This window comes from Trichosurus vulpecula, chromosome 3 (assembly GCF_011100635.1).
Source record: "Trichosurus vulpecula isolate mTriVul1 chromosome 3, mTriVul1.pri, whole genome shotgun sequence".
In the NCBI taxonomy this organism is placed as follows: domain Eukaryota; kingdom Metazoa; phylum Chordata; class Mammalia; order Diprotodontia; family Phalangeridae; genus Trichosurus; species Trichosurus vulpecula.
Genome location: NC_050575.1, coordinates 166,676,968 through 166,692,865, shown reverse-complemented (window position 1 = coordinate 166,692,865; position 15,898 = coordinate 166,676,968). Strand labels below are relative to the sequence as shown.

The window sequence follows — 15,898 nt, the reverse complement described above, 5'->3', positions numbered from 1 at the left end:
CAAAGGGCTGGAGGGGCAGAATACTAGGCGAAGAGGCAGCGTGCACATGAGCAGGCTTGTGAATTTGTAAGAAGTTTATTTCGACATTTAAAAAAGAGCGCGAGCCCAAGGGACCTGGCTGGCCCAGGGGCCCGGGCTGCAGTTTGGGGCTGCATAAGCAAGTCTCCTTGGCCCCTTCCTGCCACGCCCGGGAGCGGGGAGGGCGCAGGCTACAGACTCACAAATTCACGGACACGGTCACGGGCTCATGGGTCACGAATAAATAACTTCATATACACTTTACACGCGGTATGTACAGCTCGGCCCGGCCCGGTCAGCCTCTCCTCTGGGCCTGGCCGGGGCTCCCGCTGGGGGAGAGGGAGAGGAGAGGGGAGGGGGGCATCACTGTACAAGCAGCAGTCCGCGTTTTCCTCCCTGCCCTCCCCACTCTGTAGGGTGCGAGGAGGAAGGGGCAAATATACAGCAGGAGGCCAGGAGCCAAGGGAATAAGACAGAGCGAGCAACTCGTGGTTCCTTCATCCACCCACCCACCCAGACTGGGGGAAAGGCAGGGAGAGGAGGTGCCTTACGGGTCAAATTCCCTGGAGATTAAGGAGCAAGTTGGGCTGGGGCAGGTTCGAGAGCGGTAGGAGAAAATGTGTGCACAGAGCCAGATACAACCCGGCTAGGGCAAACTGACCCCATCCTCGGCTGGTTTGAGTGAAGTGAAGCAGGGCGGCTGATAGAGTTGGGGAAGAAGTGGGAATCAGCCGCTGGCCGTCTCTTGGAGTATTGACCTTTGGTCCTTTGTGGGGCGATGTTCTGGAGCGAAGAGGGGATTGGGAGAGTTTGTGCTCTTGGCGGGGAGGATTTTCAACACCCACTCCTCCAAAGCTCTGGGTAAAGGATATCTCCCCTCCGGGCGCGCAGCGGATTCTGCTCTCCCTTGCCTTCTCACTCTCAGTATCAGTGAACTGGGGCGAGGATGGGGGCTGCGCAGCCCGCGCGGACTGGGAGAACTAGCGCCCGGGGTGACTAAGGCTGGGGACTGAGGCTCACCGGGGCTGTGCCGCTCGCGGGAGAACGCCCGCGAGTGGGGGCAGGGGAGGGGGCGGCTCGCTGGCTCCCTGGAGTCCGTGGATAAGGATGCGGGGCACCAGAGGTCTCTGAAGTGCGGGCGGAGGAGCACTGGGGCCCCGGTACAAGTAGAGGGCTGCGCCAGGGTCCAGATTGGAAACCAGGCTCTGCGGGTAGAAATAAGGCGACGGGAACATCCGTTGCAGTGCTGAGTAATTGCCTGCCTCTGCCAACAGCTCCAAACCTACAGCCGTCTGACGCTTCCATTTGGTTCTGGGGACAGAAACAGATACAGCGTCGGATAAGGGAAGTGGGCGCCTAGACGCCGACTCCTGGATCCGGCTCAATAAGCCCCAGCTATCCCCGTCCAAATTCGGAGCTGGCAATGGAGATGGATCGGGATATACGCCTAATGAGCTCAATTGACCTCTCATGGGGAGAAGAGCTGGTTTGGGGGAGCAGAGGAGGAGTTGAGCAAGGGCAAGAAAAAGACGGGGAAAGAAACAACAAAAAGGGAGGTGAGAGGAGCTGAAAAAACAGAGGACAGGGAAAGATCGAGAAAGGAAGGGAAATTCCGAGGCTGGTCGTAGAATGCCTCAGTCTCAGTTGTCTGAATGGAGAGACATAGGGAGAAGGGGGTGGAGGGGGGCCTCAAGCAGAAGATAACCCGATTATTATACCCTCTTGATCTGATGGACTTGTTCCCAAACAGCAGAGCAGGCATATTTACAAGAATGATGGTAATGATAATGGCGATGGTGATGATGTAAATAATCATATAGAACCCAAATGAACAGAAAAGCAAAACTAACTCCCAGGAGCCTCCTACTCCAGCGAAATTCCATCTGAATCCCATGATTACTTTGGAGAGAAGGGGCATGAGGGATGAGGGACTCGGAGGCTGGATTGACTGATTTCCAGGCCTCCCCAAACCAGGGTTTTGGGGTGGTGATCCTGGCCTACCTCCCCTGTGACCAGGGTGAGGTAGGCTGAGAGAAGGGACTCAAGCCAGAGGCCCAATATCTTCACCTTTAAGCAGGACCGACAATCCAGCGGAGTATGAATGAGGTTGTGGGCAGACTTGGGGCTTGCAGGATTGGGTGGTACCTCACTAGCCAAAGAGTTAGAAAGGCTGAATTGACCAAAGGAACTCAATGCCTACTTGTCCGTCTGCCCCCTGGGGACGAGGAAGTAGAAGGAAGTGAGGAAACAGAAATCTTCTAGCCCCAAGCCTTCTTGAGCCCTGAGCTCCTGGTCAGGCAACTAATGGAAGTTTGGAGGCTGTGAGTTGGAGGTGCCCTCTGTGACACAGCACTGAATCCTGGGGTCCTCGGACGGAGCTGCCGCATCATCCCGAGATCTCTTCTTGGGCCCTAGCGGTCTGGGGCTCAAGGAGCACCAACCCAATTTCCCTCCCTGAATTATTCATCATCATCATAATTGTGTAATTACTGTAACTGCCCTTAATTATTGATGCCCAGAACAGTAATCGGTATTTATTATTAATAGCTCTATGTGTTATTCGTCTCGTTTGGGGAAAGCTCTTTTCGGCTGAGACTGAGGGTGACACTGGGAACATCTTCGACTCTTAGGTCATCTGTAACACTCTCCAAAGAGAGTACTGAATTGTTTTTACACCTTTTCCACAGGAGCTCAAAGTGTTTCTTTGCTAATTAACCCTCACAGTGTGGTTGGTGGGTGCCTAAGGATAGTGCTGAATTCTCTCTAGGGAAACAGACCTAGACTGGTGGTATGTTGTCCACCAGGGCACAGTGGAAAGCTAGGATTTGAGCCCAAGCCTTAGGAATCAAACTGGAGTTTTAGCTCCTTCTCTTCCTAGATCCTTGTAGAAAGCCATTTTCAAACGGGCACGCCTCTACTTTACTCTCTGTGTGGTGTTCAGTCTTGATTCCTGCTCTGACCTGTGCTTTTCTCTCCTCTCTAATCTGGGTTCACTTCAGTCCTGCTCTGTATTCCCAGTAAACGATGTGGGATGGGCCACTCACTAATTTTCACTCCAGGATTGAGAGCAAGGGTCACAGAGGTCAACCTAGAGACCTTCCCAACACTGGCAAACTCCAATTCCCCAGTGACACAGGGAGAGGTGCAGGTGCCTTGGCACAGCAGAGCTGGCTGCTGAGTGGCAAGAGCATCTAAAGAGCCTGGGGACCAGATTGAGGGGGAGGAAAAGAGTGGGGAGAGTAGGGGATGGGGCTGGTAGAAGAGCACACGGGTAGGTCTAGTCGGCTACTTTGTACTGTGTATGTGTGAGTTTGTGTGTGTTTGTGTTGTGTGTATTTTACCTCTCTTTGCCATGTCTGTGTAATTCTGCAACTGTGTTGTGCTAGAGTTTATGTGTTGTGTTCATCTACTCTGTAATACTTCAGTGCTCTCATTCAAGTCCTAGCTTTTTGGGATAATAGTCATAGAATCATAGATTTGAGCTGGAAGTTGTGTATTCTGTCAGTGTGTTTGTGGGCTTTGTATGTAATGTTCGGATATCGAGCCTGTATTGTGTAAGTTTTGTCTCTGGGATGAAGAGTGGATTGATGAGGGATGGGTTGCAGGCAAGTGTTGGCTTTGAGAGCACCCTCCCCAATCCCAGACCCAGGAGGTCTTCTGTCCCACGCCCCTTTGGGGGCCTTCCAGGGGCCTCACCTGCGATTTTGGTACCAGGTCTTGACCTGCGTGTCAGTGAGGTTGAGCGAGGCGGCCAGCTCCATGCGATCCTGCACGCTCAAGTATTTCTGCCTCTCGAAGCTGCGTTCCAGCTGCGCCAACTGATGGTCCGTAAAGGCAGTGCGAGCTTTACGCGGCTTCTTCAGGCGAACAGGGGGACTGTCCCGGGAACTGGAGATTTCTCGGTCGCCTTCTTCTTTCACTGCGGAAGACAATCAAGGGGATCAAGACAGCTCTACAGGATCTGACAACTAGTTACTCAGCTTCCCACCCCTTTCCAGTTTCACCCTGCAACTAGTCCAGGATAAGTAGGTCCAAACTTCGCTGTCCTGCTGCCTTTGTGCTTCCTAGGATAATTTCACAAGTTGTTGATTTATTTGCAAATGTTACTTCAAATGCTTGTTTTTCCCCCTGCTAGTAAAAAATCTGCACCCAGCCTGGGTAGGCCTCTTACTCTTCTAGCTAGGCTTATCTGAGTTAGGGTTTCCATAACAAAGATAGAAAAAGATGAAAAAGGAACGAAACCTTGGGAAAAGTTCTTTATAACTTTCTGCTTTCAACGACCTCAACGTCCTTTCTTTCTTTCCATTGACCTAGGGAGTGTGTGTATGAGTGGAAGGGGGGGGTGTCTCCAGAGCATGGTCCACTCTCTTCTCCTGTTCCTCTAGCTCTGGGGTCGGGATGGGGGGCGGGGGGTGGTAAATTAAGCAAAGGAGAAGAGCTCAAGTGGGAAGAGTGAACAAATAAAAAGTCTGAAATAAAACAGATGTGCATGTGAACTCACAGCGCGAGTCCTCTTTCCAACCAAGCCTCTGGTTTGGCTGTGCCTCAGAGGGTCAGGGAAGTGCAACATTCTCCCTCCTTCCCGCCCCCATGGGGAAAAGGATCATAAGATCATAGGATCATGTGCATAAAGGGCTGTGTGATGCCAAATTAAAAAGTGAATCAGAAAACAGGGCCGAAACCTTAAAGGATGAATTTCTTATCCTAATTCTGTGTAAGACCATATCCTGCTCAGAATTCTGTACCCTACAGCAATATACACAGAGATTTCTGTTTGGCTATCCCGCATTACACCACATGCAAACGATATATTAAAAATAGAATTTACTCTGAGGTTTGAGGTAAGAAAGATAAACACCGATCATATTAAAATGTAAATTGATGATCATCTACAATATATTTTTAGTTTGGTGCATACACAGGCACATTTTAGGAGTTTGTATATAGAGCAATATATCAAAGCTGTAAAGGACCTTGGAGGCCATCGAGTCTAATCCCTTCATTCTACAGATTAGGAAACCGAAGTCTGACATGGATAAGTAATTATTTGTATTATTTTAATATATATAATGTGTGTATGTATAGAAATATTTTGGCTTCGAATAGATATTCATATTTTATATAGAAATATGTGTATTTATATTTACAATAAAATATGTTGTATAGAAGTATATAACACTTGTATTATGTATGTATATATAATATACCAGAAACAATAAGTGATATTTATGGCATTAGTAAGCATATTAACATAAAAATATGGTTTATGAGGTACCTATTTTACAGTGCCCCACAAACACCTGTCTCCTCTCTAACCCAAATGTGCTGGCTATCAGGCATTTCATTGCTTTACAACATGAATCTTCTACATCCTAAAACTGAACTGAATTCTCTCTCTCTCTCTCTCTCTCTCTCTCTCTCTCTCTCTCTTATTCCCTCTCTCCTTCTCCCCTAAAGCGATTAAGTAACCAAAACGGCCCCTTTCCATAAACTGGCGAGAAAGGTAGAGGAACAACATCCCTGTGTTCAGTACTTTACGGTGAATTTCATTGTGATCTGCTTTAGTGGTGACAGGACTTGAGTGGAATACGAGTTGATTTCTCTCTGTAGGGAACAATAATCCGGTTAATTGAGCCGCTAGGGAGCAAAACTCCTCAACTGGAAAGGCAGTGGCTTTCAGCCCGAGAGAGGGCCGGGGCTCGGCACGGAAGTGAGGAAAGAAAACGCTGGGGAAAGCTAGCTGAGTTCCTGAGTATGAGAGGCTGGGACCTGGTGAGAGAAATCAGGAAGAACGAGGGCAAGTACTTAAGCTATGTCTACTTGAGCGAAGGGAAATGGAGAGATGACGCAATTTTCCGGATACTTTCAGACCCAAACTTAATATTCCGGAGGAAGCGGGAGATTTCCACTCGATCCAGATTGGCTGTCGAATCATACGGCTGGTTGCTTCAGTTCTCCAGTGAGGTCCTCACCCAGAAGTTAGGCGAGTATGTGTGTAGTAGTGTTAGGAGGAAAGGCCGGCTGAAGTTTAAGATGGCACTTCGGAAGTCTTCTGGCCTGTTTGACGACTTACGACCAGACTAAAGAAACAGGGATGTTGGCTGCGAAAAGGAGCTCAAACTGACGGAAATATTGTCACATTAGTCGCCTTCCCTTTCCCATGTCATTTTCAAGTAATTCGTACCAAGGCGCAGTAGCCTAGCCCGACCTGGAGCCAGCCTATTGTTCCGAGACCTGGAGAAGAGGACGCCCTAGTAAGGAGGCTCGGTTCTTATCTCTCCAGCGAGATCATGTAGAATTTCCCGGCAGGTTAACACAAATATCCATGCCCTAGAGATCTATTTCCTTTCCTTTAAAATTGCCCTTAGTTACACAGCAAGGGGGACTTATAAGGGAAACCTCGGTAACCTCATGATTTTTTTTTCCTACCGGCTGGCCTACAAAAAAAAAACCGCTCTCAACAGTATAAACGAATTTTGTCACCTGTAATTTGTGTTTCTGTCGATCTATCTCCATAATCAGTAGCTTCCTTCACTACACAGAAACAGCGCTTGCAGCCGAGTTGTGGTCACCGTTTGTCCCCTGTTTCTTTCGGTGTTCTAGTCCCCAGAAATCTCCATTTGAGCCTTCACTTCCCTTCTGCGATGGACTCACAAGTGCTCAATAAATTTTTGGAACTGGTGTGCATATATCTATTATACGTTTTATATTTGTTATAAGCACAGCTTCATTACCCTTATTAAAGAGAGTGATGATGACATGGCTATTATAATTTTCAGAATCAATTCTCATCTAAATTCGGCAAGGGTACTAAAGAAAGGAATAGGATGGCCTACATAATGCTTCGTATTTTAACTCTCCCCACACACATTCATATACATAGAGGACAGGGGGTTTTGTCCTCATCCTGAAGTCTGGAATTGGATATAATCATCGGCATCAGGCCAGCCCCTTTCTCTAAGGCTGGGCTAACTTGCTCTGAAAACAGTTCTTTGACAGGAGTAGAGCTGGGCAGAGGACAAATACGGAAGCTTTTCCTGCTTGTTATTCACATTCCTTGAGACTCCCTGCCTGGTAGCTCTTACCCAATTCACTTTCTTCTTTGCTCCTACAAGCCCCTGTCTACACATCCCATACCTGGTAGTTGGTCTTTGGGAAAAAGATTTGGGGATAGGATTGGTTGAGGAGTTTATCTTGATAGAGGGTTCTGGACCGGATAGCCTGATTCCTTAAACAACAAACGATTTCTCGTCTCCCAAAGCCCTGGCTCCAAAGATGTGCAAGCCTCTAGTAGAGATTTAGGACAGGAGGACAGATATGTGGACTCCAGAGAAAATAAAGGGAACTTTATAAGGAAATCCCATCCTGAAGAAAGGGATACGGAATTAATTCTGAAGTGAAATGGGAGCTCCTTTGCTGCCCACACGTTCAGCACAGTTAACGAGCGGGAAGGGAACACAGGTCCTTCTCCGCAGTAGACTCATGAGGCTCCTCTTGCCATTTTCCAGGGTCTCAGAGAAAGAAATTAGTGTTTCTTTGCTGGAGCCCAAGTAATTGAAGGGTAATGAGGGTGAAGAAGAGAAACCAAACATAAAAAACTTTCCCTTCTTCCTTTCTCACTGCTTTTACCCTAGTTTTCCTTCCCACTCAGCTCCCCGTGAGGTGAAAAGGAGGAATAAATTAACCAAGATAAGAACGAAAGTTAGGAGACTGACTCGGGAGAGAGCAAGGAAGACAGGTGAGATAGTTAGACAAGAACCGAAGGACCACCTGTTTCTCCGAGGTTCCTGAATTCAGTGTTCAGGTCCATATACAATCAAATTCAGTAAGAAAAACTAGCGCGTCCTCTGAGAATCTCCCGTCTTTTGGGCCCTCTGGCTCCTACCTCAGTATCTAGGTTCCCTCTAACCACTTCACCTTTCTGCTGGTTCATTTCTTTGAATTTAGTATATCTGTGTGACTCCCTCTGTCCCCTAATGGGCAGAGACCAGGCAAGAAGAGAAACTTAATGCTTATTCTTTGATGGAAATGTAGACTAAAGGCAGAGAAGCCCTGGCCTTACCTGGCCTCAGTGGAAATTCTCGTGTGGACACAACCTACAGAAACTCGTTTCTAGCTTCAAATTGGGGCATTTAAATTAAACCCGTAGGTCCCCGAACTGTGCCATCGAGAATGGTTTTTTTTAGTCCTGGGAAGGGACCAAAAAGCTGTCTCAGTGGGTCAGATGTCTCAGGAGGAGTACTCCTAACTGTTTTATAAGTTTGCTTCCTACCCCGCTAAGAGCTTGATCTGATTCCGCTCCCTACTCCCCATTTCCCCTCCTTCAGATTTCCTCGATGGGACAGGAAAACGGCTCCAGAAAAGATGCCACCCAGATGATCAAGTGTCTAGGCTCATCTTAAAGGGAGATTGGAAACGGTGCCCAGCTTGAGAATGGTTATTTACAAGACTTTGTGGCTCCAGTTCCCTCCTCCCCTGTACCTTAACCTCCTCACCTCCAGACTTCTTACCTTTATACTCCGAATCGGAAGAAGAGTTGCTGCCGCCTTTGTCCAGTTTGTCTCTAAAGTCCTCTCCAGGCTTGGCCGAGAGGCGGCCCCCGGGCTCCTGGGCTGCGGGCTGCCCGTTGCTGGAGTAGGGTGCGCAGGCTGCCAACGGTTTGCAGTCGGCAAGTATGTCCCTGATCAGGAAGGAGGAGGTCACCGAGCGGGATTGGGACGGAGCTGACAGCTGCCCGGGCTGCAGGTGGGAATCTAAACCCTGGCCAGACCCTCCGCCCGGCCGTGGTGCTCCTGTCTCCAGACAGTCCCTTCTTGGCGAAGCAGGAGATGAGCATCCGCTGCTGCCTTCAGATCGGGGGCTCAGCTCCAGGGGTGAGCGGCAGTCCCCGATCAGGGGGTCCCCCTTGGGAAGGGCGGGGCTGCCTGCTCTGTGCGAGAGGATGGAGTCGATCCCAAATCCATTGGAGCCTTCCATAGCCAAGCCGCTTCCTTTCCTCCCCAGAACCTCCCCACCCACCCACCAACCCCAGCAGCCACCGCCCCTGCCCCTAGCTGAGGGCTGGCATGGGGCAGGCGGGCAGGGAGCTGGCGGGCACCTTGGACCGAGTTCAGCCTTGGGGGAGCCGGGGAGCTCTGGGCCAAACGCCTTTGCGCATTAGATCCACAAGGGCTCAGCGCTTCTGCAGCATCTCGAAGAGCTGCGGTGCCTGAGGGGGGGTAGTGGGAGTGTCGGGGAGGGAGAACGGGGGATAGGGAGGGAGAAAGCGTCAAGTTTTGGGGGACAGAAGGGAAAGTTTCCTGCCTGGATTTCCCTTTGGCAAAGAGAAAAATGAGTAAATAAAATCTAAATAAAATAAAGGTTTGCAAAAGAAAGAAAGAAAAGAATAATAACAATTAAAAAGTAGTACAATCAAAGCCTTCTTCCTGAGCGGCTAGTCAGCACCACGGACAGCAGTATGTCCCGGGCGCCCAGGCTTCCAGCCGGTAAGGCAGAGCGCACCTGACGGCATCAGAACCTTGGACAGCAACAGAGCTCAAGACGCAAGCTGCTTCACCTGGCCCACCGGCTCTTACTTCCTCCGCTTCCGCAGCCTTGGGCGAACGTTTCAGCACCTTGGACAGAGGTTCTGGCAAATCCGGGCCTCTAGACTGTTCTCACAGTTCCTCCGTTTGCGGTACGCCTCCCCCCCTTCCATTAAAAAATGAACTTGAGTCACTTTTTCTTTGGCGTTCGGTTTTTTTGGGTGTAGTTTTTTTTCGTTTTGTTGTTTTTTTGTGTGTTTTTTTTTAAAAGGGGGGACTCACCCACGTGTCCCCGGAGCGGTGGCGCTGATTGGTTCCGGGTGATTTTGGGGGTGATGTCACGGTTTCGCAAGAAGGAGCCTGATCCCCTTTCAGCTTGATTAAAAGAGACACTGAATTAATTACAGTCCAGACCCAACTGTTTACCGGCGATTTCCACACGGTTTGCTTTCATTAGGCCGCTGATGAAGCTTTTAATGAGGGGTGATTAGCCAAGGGGGGTAAGGGCTGGTATGTGAGGGAATATGAGGCTGCCGCCGGTGGGCTTGGGTTGTGTTTTTTTCGGGGAAGTTTTCTCCGATCCTTTCCCACAGTTAGCCAAATCACTAATCCATCGAGCTTTCGTGGTTCCTTCCCCACTCCCCCTCCCTCTCTTCCCTCTCAGAGTCGGAAGCAGTGTTGAGCTGTCGGGGATCGGAACTCCTTTCCCAGTTAGGGGAAAAAAGTTCTCAAAAAGAAAAAAGTTTGTGTTCTTCACTCGCTCCCTATTCAGCCCATAGTAGTTTTTAATCGTTTCTTGTTCTATGCACCATGCCTCCGCTCCTTCTCTCTTTTGGTGCAGTGGTAGAAAGGAGATCGGTCTTAACAAAAGCTCAGTGTCTTCTGTTCCGGGTGGCGGCAGGAAGGGGTTCTTCACATCTAGAAGTGAGGTGATGGGGTAAAGGGATCCGGGTGCTCCCGATTACGGGGTGCCTGAGACGGTCTCAGCTGAAGGACGGAGAAAAGTTAAGTAGACAAAAGAGGCGGAACCCCGCCCCCCCCCCCCCAGCTAAGCCACGCTCCCCAGAGGCGCTCGCGCTTTTGTCCCTCAGAATATGAGAAACCAGAAGAGAAGGTGTCTGCGCAGCTTCATTGTAAGGCCCAGAGCCGTATCTCAACCGAAGAACGCTCTTTCTACGCTATCATCGTAGGAAACGGGGTCTTTTCGATGCATCCCACTCTCACCATCATATACACATTTCTTTTCAGTGGTTGGTTGCGGGAGGGAGAGGGAGGTGGCACTTGGAAACACGAAGTGAGAGCCCCCGACCTTTGTGGTGCCCTCCCTGAGGAAATGTGACCTGAGTTCGGAGTAGTGTCGAAGGCAAAAGATTGATTTGTGGCGGTTCCAAAGCTGTCCCCTAGCTTGCTATCTGAGGGACTCTGGAGGTGTCCGAGGTTTGCAGGCAGTCCGGACTGGGAGGCGCTCACGAGAGAGTTAAGAGTCTCCTCCTAGCTGGTGATGGGAAGAAAACAAAAAGTTCTCTGCGGACTGAGCTTCTCTCTCCGCGCTGGGCGAAAATCCGCGCTAATTTACAAAGGGGCTGGTAGTCAGACTTTTGGAGTGGAGATTTAGCGCAATCTGGCTGAATAGAAACTTTTCTCCTCTACTTCTCCTCAAGTCAATTTTGTTCGATAGTCTTCAGCTCCTGTCGCCCAGTTCTTTTCCCCTCCGTTAGCCCCCCAGCAGATTGGAAGCGGTCACTCCTGTCTGGCCCAGGGCTGCGAGGCTGGGGGCGGCTCCCGGGTAGGGGTGGAGAGGAGAAGGCGGCCCGGCTGCAAGCTGTCGGAAAAGGGAGGGGGTGAGTGGGAGAGGAGGACGCAGAGTGAGCCCGGGGATTGCTGTGGACTGCTCTCGGACTCCGTCAACCACTGCTGATGTGAGTGCCCGCTGCACACCTAACATGAGTTTTTGTAGTTGTTTTTGATGAGGAAAGGTCAAGTGGAGTTTGGGGAAGCTTGTTCGGCCTATTTGTCCCCAGTTTTCTATTGATGCTGCTCCACACATCCTGCCTAGCGGCATTGGAGTTGTTCCCCTTGCGATGTTAAGACCCGAATTATAAAACTTGCTACAAACAAGGGACCTCAGAGCCACCTGTGTTGGCCTGGGTGAGAATGTCAGACAAGATTTTGACATCCCTTCCCCTCCCTCCGTTCTTTTCTTTCCCGTCCTCTTAGATATTCTGGGAGTCTCCTCATTCGGCAGGTCCGGAATATATGATTTAGGAGATTTGTACCCTGGCCTCCTTTCTTGCCTCGCCTTTCCAGCCCTAGCTCCAAAGAAAGTCAGAACGTAGGGAAGGCAAGGAGAATGTAGTTTCGGAGGATCCCAGCAGCCGGAACATGAGTATCTCAGAGCGGCTCTCAGTGAGCTGATATTTTAAGGTGTGAAAAAGTGGCCTGGAGAGACATTCAGACACCTTTCCCAGATTTCCGGGTTCTTCTGAACTAGAAAGCCTACATTATAAGTACTGGGTTATTACAAATGTCAAATTATTCTTTGGCGGTAATATTAGATATAATCTGAAAGTTAATGCAATATAATGTTCTCCTTTTTCTTCCTCCTCTCTCATACTTATATCACTCTGTTTAGCAGTCTTCACCTTCAGCAATCCAGCTTCTCTCTTTCTTTCTGCTTAGCCCTAGCTGTCCCCTTCTTTTCGTCCCAGTTGTATCTGCCACCCTGGAAGCTGATAGAACTGCCTCCCTAGGAATGGGTGGAAAGCTAGAGTAAAAGAGGTGTCTTTTCTTCTCTGACATCCCCTCAGAGGTAAAGCACCAGTCTCCTAACACTTTCCAGAATATTTCACCCCATACAGAACTTACCTTCCCTCCAATTAAATTAAATCCATTTCAACAAGCATTCATTAGATGCCTATTATGGGCAAAACACTGTGCTAGGCACTAAGAATACAAAAACAAAAATGAAAACAGTGCTTGCCCTCCAGGAAATGATGGTGAAGAAACATGTACACAGGTAAGAAAATTGTAAGTAATTGGAGGAGAGTTTAGGGAAAGTGCGTGCAACTAGAGGAATCAGGAAATGCCATTATAAAATTTAAATAACCAAATGTCCATCATTCCTGGCAGGAGCCTGTCTGGCTAGTAATTATTTATTGTGTTAATGGCCAAAGAATTCATCCATGCTGGCCAACCTATTAGTGGTGAGCCTCTCCTTCCTGGGCTCATGCTTGGTGGTAGTATTTTTTTTTAAATAAAAGAAAATGATTTAATAGTTTTTATTTTATATTCTTCAAATATCCCTCAAATCGTATTAAGGATACATGATAATAATATTATGTTAATCTAAATGTAGATAGTTCCCCTACAGTGAGATCCTTTTGAAAGATGTGAGTATATACACTAATAAATAATTATGCATTACCAATACATATGTTCTCTGAGTTTAAAAAATTCTTTTGATTCAAATATTGCTTATTTTTATAATTGCTACTTTTGATCTTCATTTTCATTCTTCTTTTCACAACCTTTGCACAATATATACTGAGAAAGCAATTATAGGCTATTCTCCAGTTTTATACAAACCAGATTGGGAGGACAGGTATGGCCTATATTTAGACCAATATAGTAGCTTACTTAAAATTTATAAAGTATTTGACGCACAACCTTGTAGTATATGTTTTATCATCTTCACTTTACATATGAGGAAAATGAGGTTCAGGGAGTTGAAGTGAGCCTTAGGTAATAAAGCTAGTAAGCAGCAGAACCAGGATGTGAACCCAGGGCCTCTGACTAGAGTCCAAGCTCTCTCAAGCAAAATGGAATTCCAGTACTGCTTATAATGAACAGTTTATCTCCAATGCTCCTTGAACAATGCTCCCAGCTCTGCCACTAGCAAAGCTAAATCATGGCTCATTCACAATTACAGAATCAGAACTGCAGATTCTCAGAGGCAGAAGGGACTCCAAAGATCATCCATTAAATACCTGAAGAGGAATCCTCGGCACAATCAATCATCTACTTCCTGCTAACAGCCCTACAAAGAAGGGGAGTCCCTAATTTTGGGGGACTACTACCCCATTTCTGGACAGCTCGAATGATTGGAAGTTTTCCAACTGTGGTTGGATGTACCGTGACTTCCTTGGCCTGCTAAAGAGTCAAGATATGGGCACAGGGACCACTATTTGATTCTCTCTCTCTCTCTCTCTCTCTCTCTCTCTCTCTCTCTCTCTCTAAAACTTAGCTTTGCCCTTAACTTCAGGGCTAATCCTAGGGATTTTTTATTCTGCTTTTAGGTCTATATTCATAGGAATATTGAACCTAATTTGGGAAATGACTCTAGAGATGCTCTAATCCAATTACAGGGGAATGACTTGCCCAGGGTCATGCCTAGCAAGTGTCAGAACTTGAATCCTATCAAGGTCTTCTGAAGTTAAATCCAGTGCATCAATACATTGTTTTCAATAGCTTAGTCCATCTTCTTCCCCAACTCTTCTACCTAATTTCCAGGCCTGATCTCAGTTTCTCGCTAAATTAGTAATGGGCTCAAGCCCCTAGAAGGACAAAAACTGTGTATGCTTGGTTAGATCACCTAGAATAAAGATAATGTGCTTAGTGCCAAAGAGATAATAATACCTCTTTCTACTTCAGTGCTACTTTGATGTCTCATCATGGCACCAGGATGACACTGGATGCTCAAAGACTATGCCAACAGAACTTAAGCTTGATATGGCTTGTCAATGCAGGAAGGCACTGAGTATGGGCCCAGGGAAGGAATAGAAGTTAAACTTTAGAGGTTCATCACCAGAAGCAAGTGATGAATATTTTTTTTCAGTCACAGCAATTCACAAAGACTCTCTAGGCCTAGTAGATAAAACTCCAGGTTTAGTGTAAGAAGACCTGGTCTAGAATTCCAAGTCTATTACTAACATATTCCCTGTGTGACCTTGGAGAACTTACTTCCCCTTTCTGGGCCTTAGTTTCCTTTTCTATAAACTGAAGTGGTTGAGGTTAGACCAGGGGTGGGGAACCTTCAGCCTCAAGGCCACATGTGGCCCTCTGGGTCCTCAAGTGCTGCCCTTTGACTGAATCCAAACTGCACAGAACAAATCCCCTTAATAAAAACTCAGACTCAGGCAAAAGGCTGCACCCAAGGACCTAGAAGGCCACATGCAGCCTTAAGGCTGAAGGTTCCCCATCCCTGGGTTAGACAATCTCAAGGTCCCTTCCAAATCCAAGATCCTATGATCTACTAAGGCACGCAGTGGTGAGGAATGGGTGGGTTATTACCTGCTTTAATGAAAGAAGTGCCCAAATTTCATAGATCTATAGAATATTAAAGAAGTAATAAGAGCTCACATTTATATAGTGTTTCTAAAGCCTGGTTGCCTGCTCTCCTATCCCACCCATAGTCTCCTCAGTAATATGAAAGCCTGAAGAGATTGTAGTTAATGGTAATGATGATAACACTGGTACTTTATGGTGCTTTGTGGTATATGGTGCTTTAAAGTTTATAGAATGCTTTAAATATGTTATCACATTAAATCCTCACAACAACCCTGTGAGGTTATCATTTTACATATGAGGAAATTGAGGCTTAGGGAGATTAAGTGATTCATCCAGGGTCAAAAAGCTAGCAAGCATCTGAGGTAGTATGTGAACTAAGGTCTTCTTCATGACTCTTGAGTCTAACCCTCTATTCGTTATGCCATCCTGTCCCTCATGATGTGTGTGTGGGTAGGATTCTGAGTGTCTCGGGGGTGGAATCCTAGGAACCAGCTATGGCTGGCAAGGCCTTTCTTATGGCTCAATGAATAGCCAAATCAGGGGGAAGAGGGAAGAGAGGGCTAGAAAGCTAATTCTATGTCTGCATTCTTCAAAATGCAAAATTGGTCAAGAAACAAGGGCATTCACATCTCAAATTCCCATTGAGTCTCGTTTCTTTGGCTCAGATCCTTCAATAGATGCACTTAGTGCATGCCCAGTACATAGTAGATGCTTAATGTATATTGAGTATTATCTGGCCTGACATCACCAAACTGGAGAGCTAGGAAACCCTTGACTTTGGACCCATGTGTATTGTGTACTCCTCTTCAAAACTTATATTCCTTTTTGATTACTAACATAATCTTTGATTCAATTCTATACAAATTAAGCATCCACAGCATGCAACCTAGAGGAAATGTCAGCTCTCTCCTACTATCAATTAACCAATAACCTTTTAAGAAGAGCTAGCACCAGGAATTCTCACTTTTGGTTATTTTTGGGTCTAGACCTGTGATTTCATTGGTGGAGGGAACTATTGTGGAAATTTTCTGTAACCAAGCCTGACCAACAGTTATTAGGTTTTACTACTG

At 47.4% G+C, this 15,898-nt stretch overlaps 1 protein-coding gene across 1 annotated transcript; it reads right to left on the bottom strand.

Annotated features, from left to right (window-relative positions):
- Positions 1–59: 59 nt before the first annotated feature.
- Positions 60–11,288, bottom strand: BARHL1 (BarH like homeobox 1). The gene is made up of 3 exons (XM_036752887.1): positions 8,529–11,288; positions 3,715–3,937; positions 60–1,329 (listed from the first exon to the last, which is right to left on the bottom strand). The coding sequence occupies exons 1-3, from the start codon at positions 8,992–8,994 to the stop codon at positions 1,035–1,037; spliced, it is 984 nt and encodes a 327-aa protein (XP_036608782.1). The 5' UTR covers positions 8,995–11,288; the 3' UTR covers positions 60–1,034.
- Positions 11,289–15,898: the final 4,610 nt, after the last annotated feature.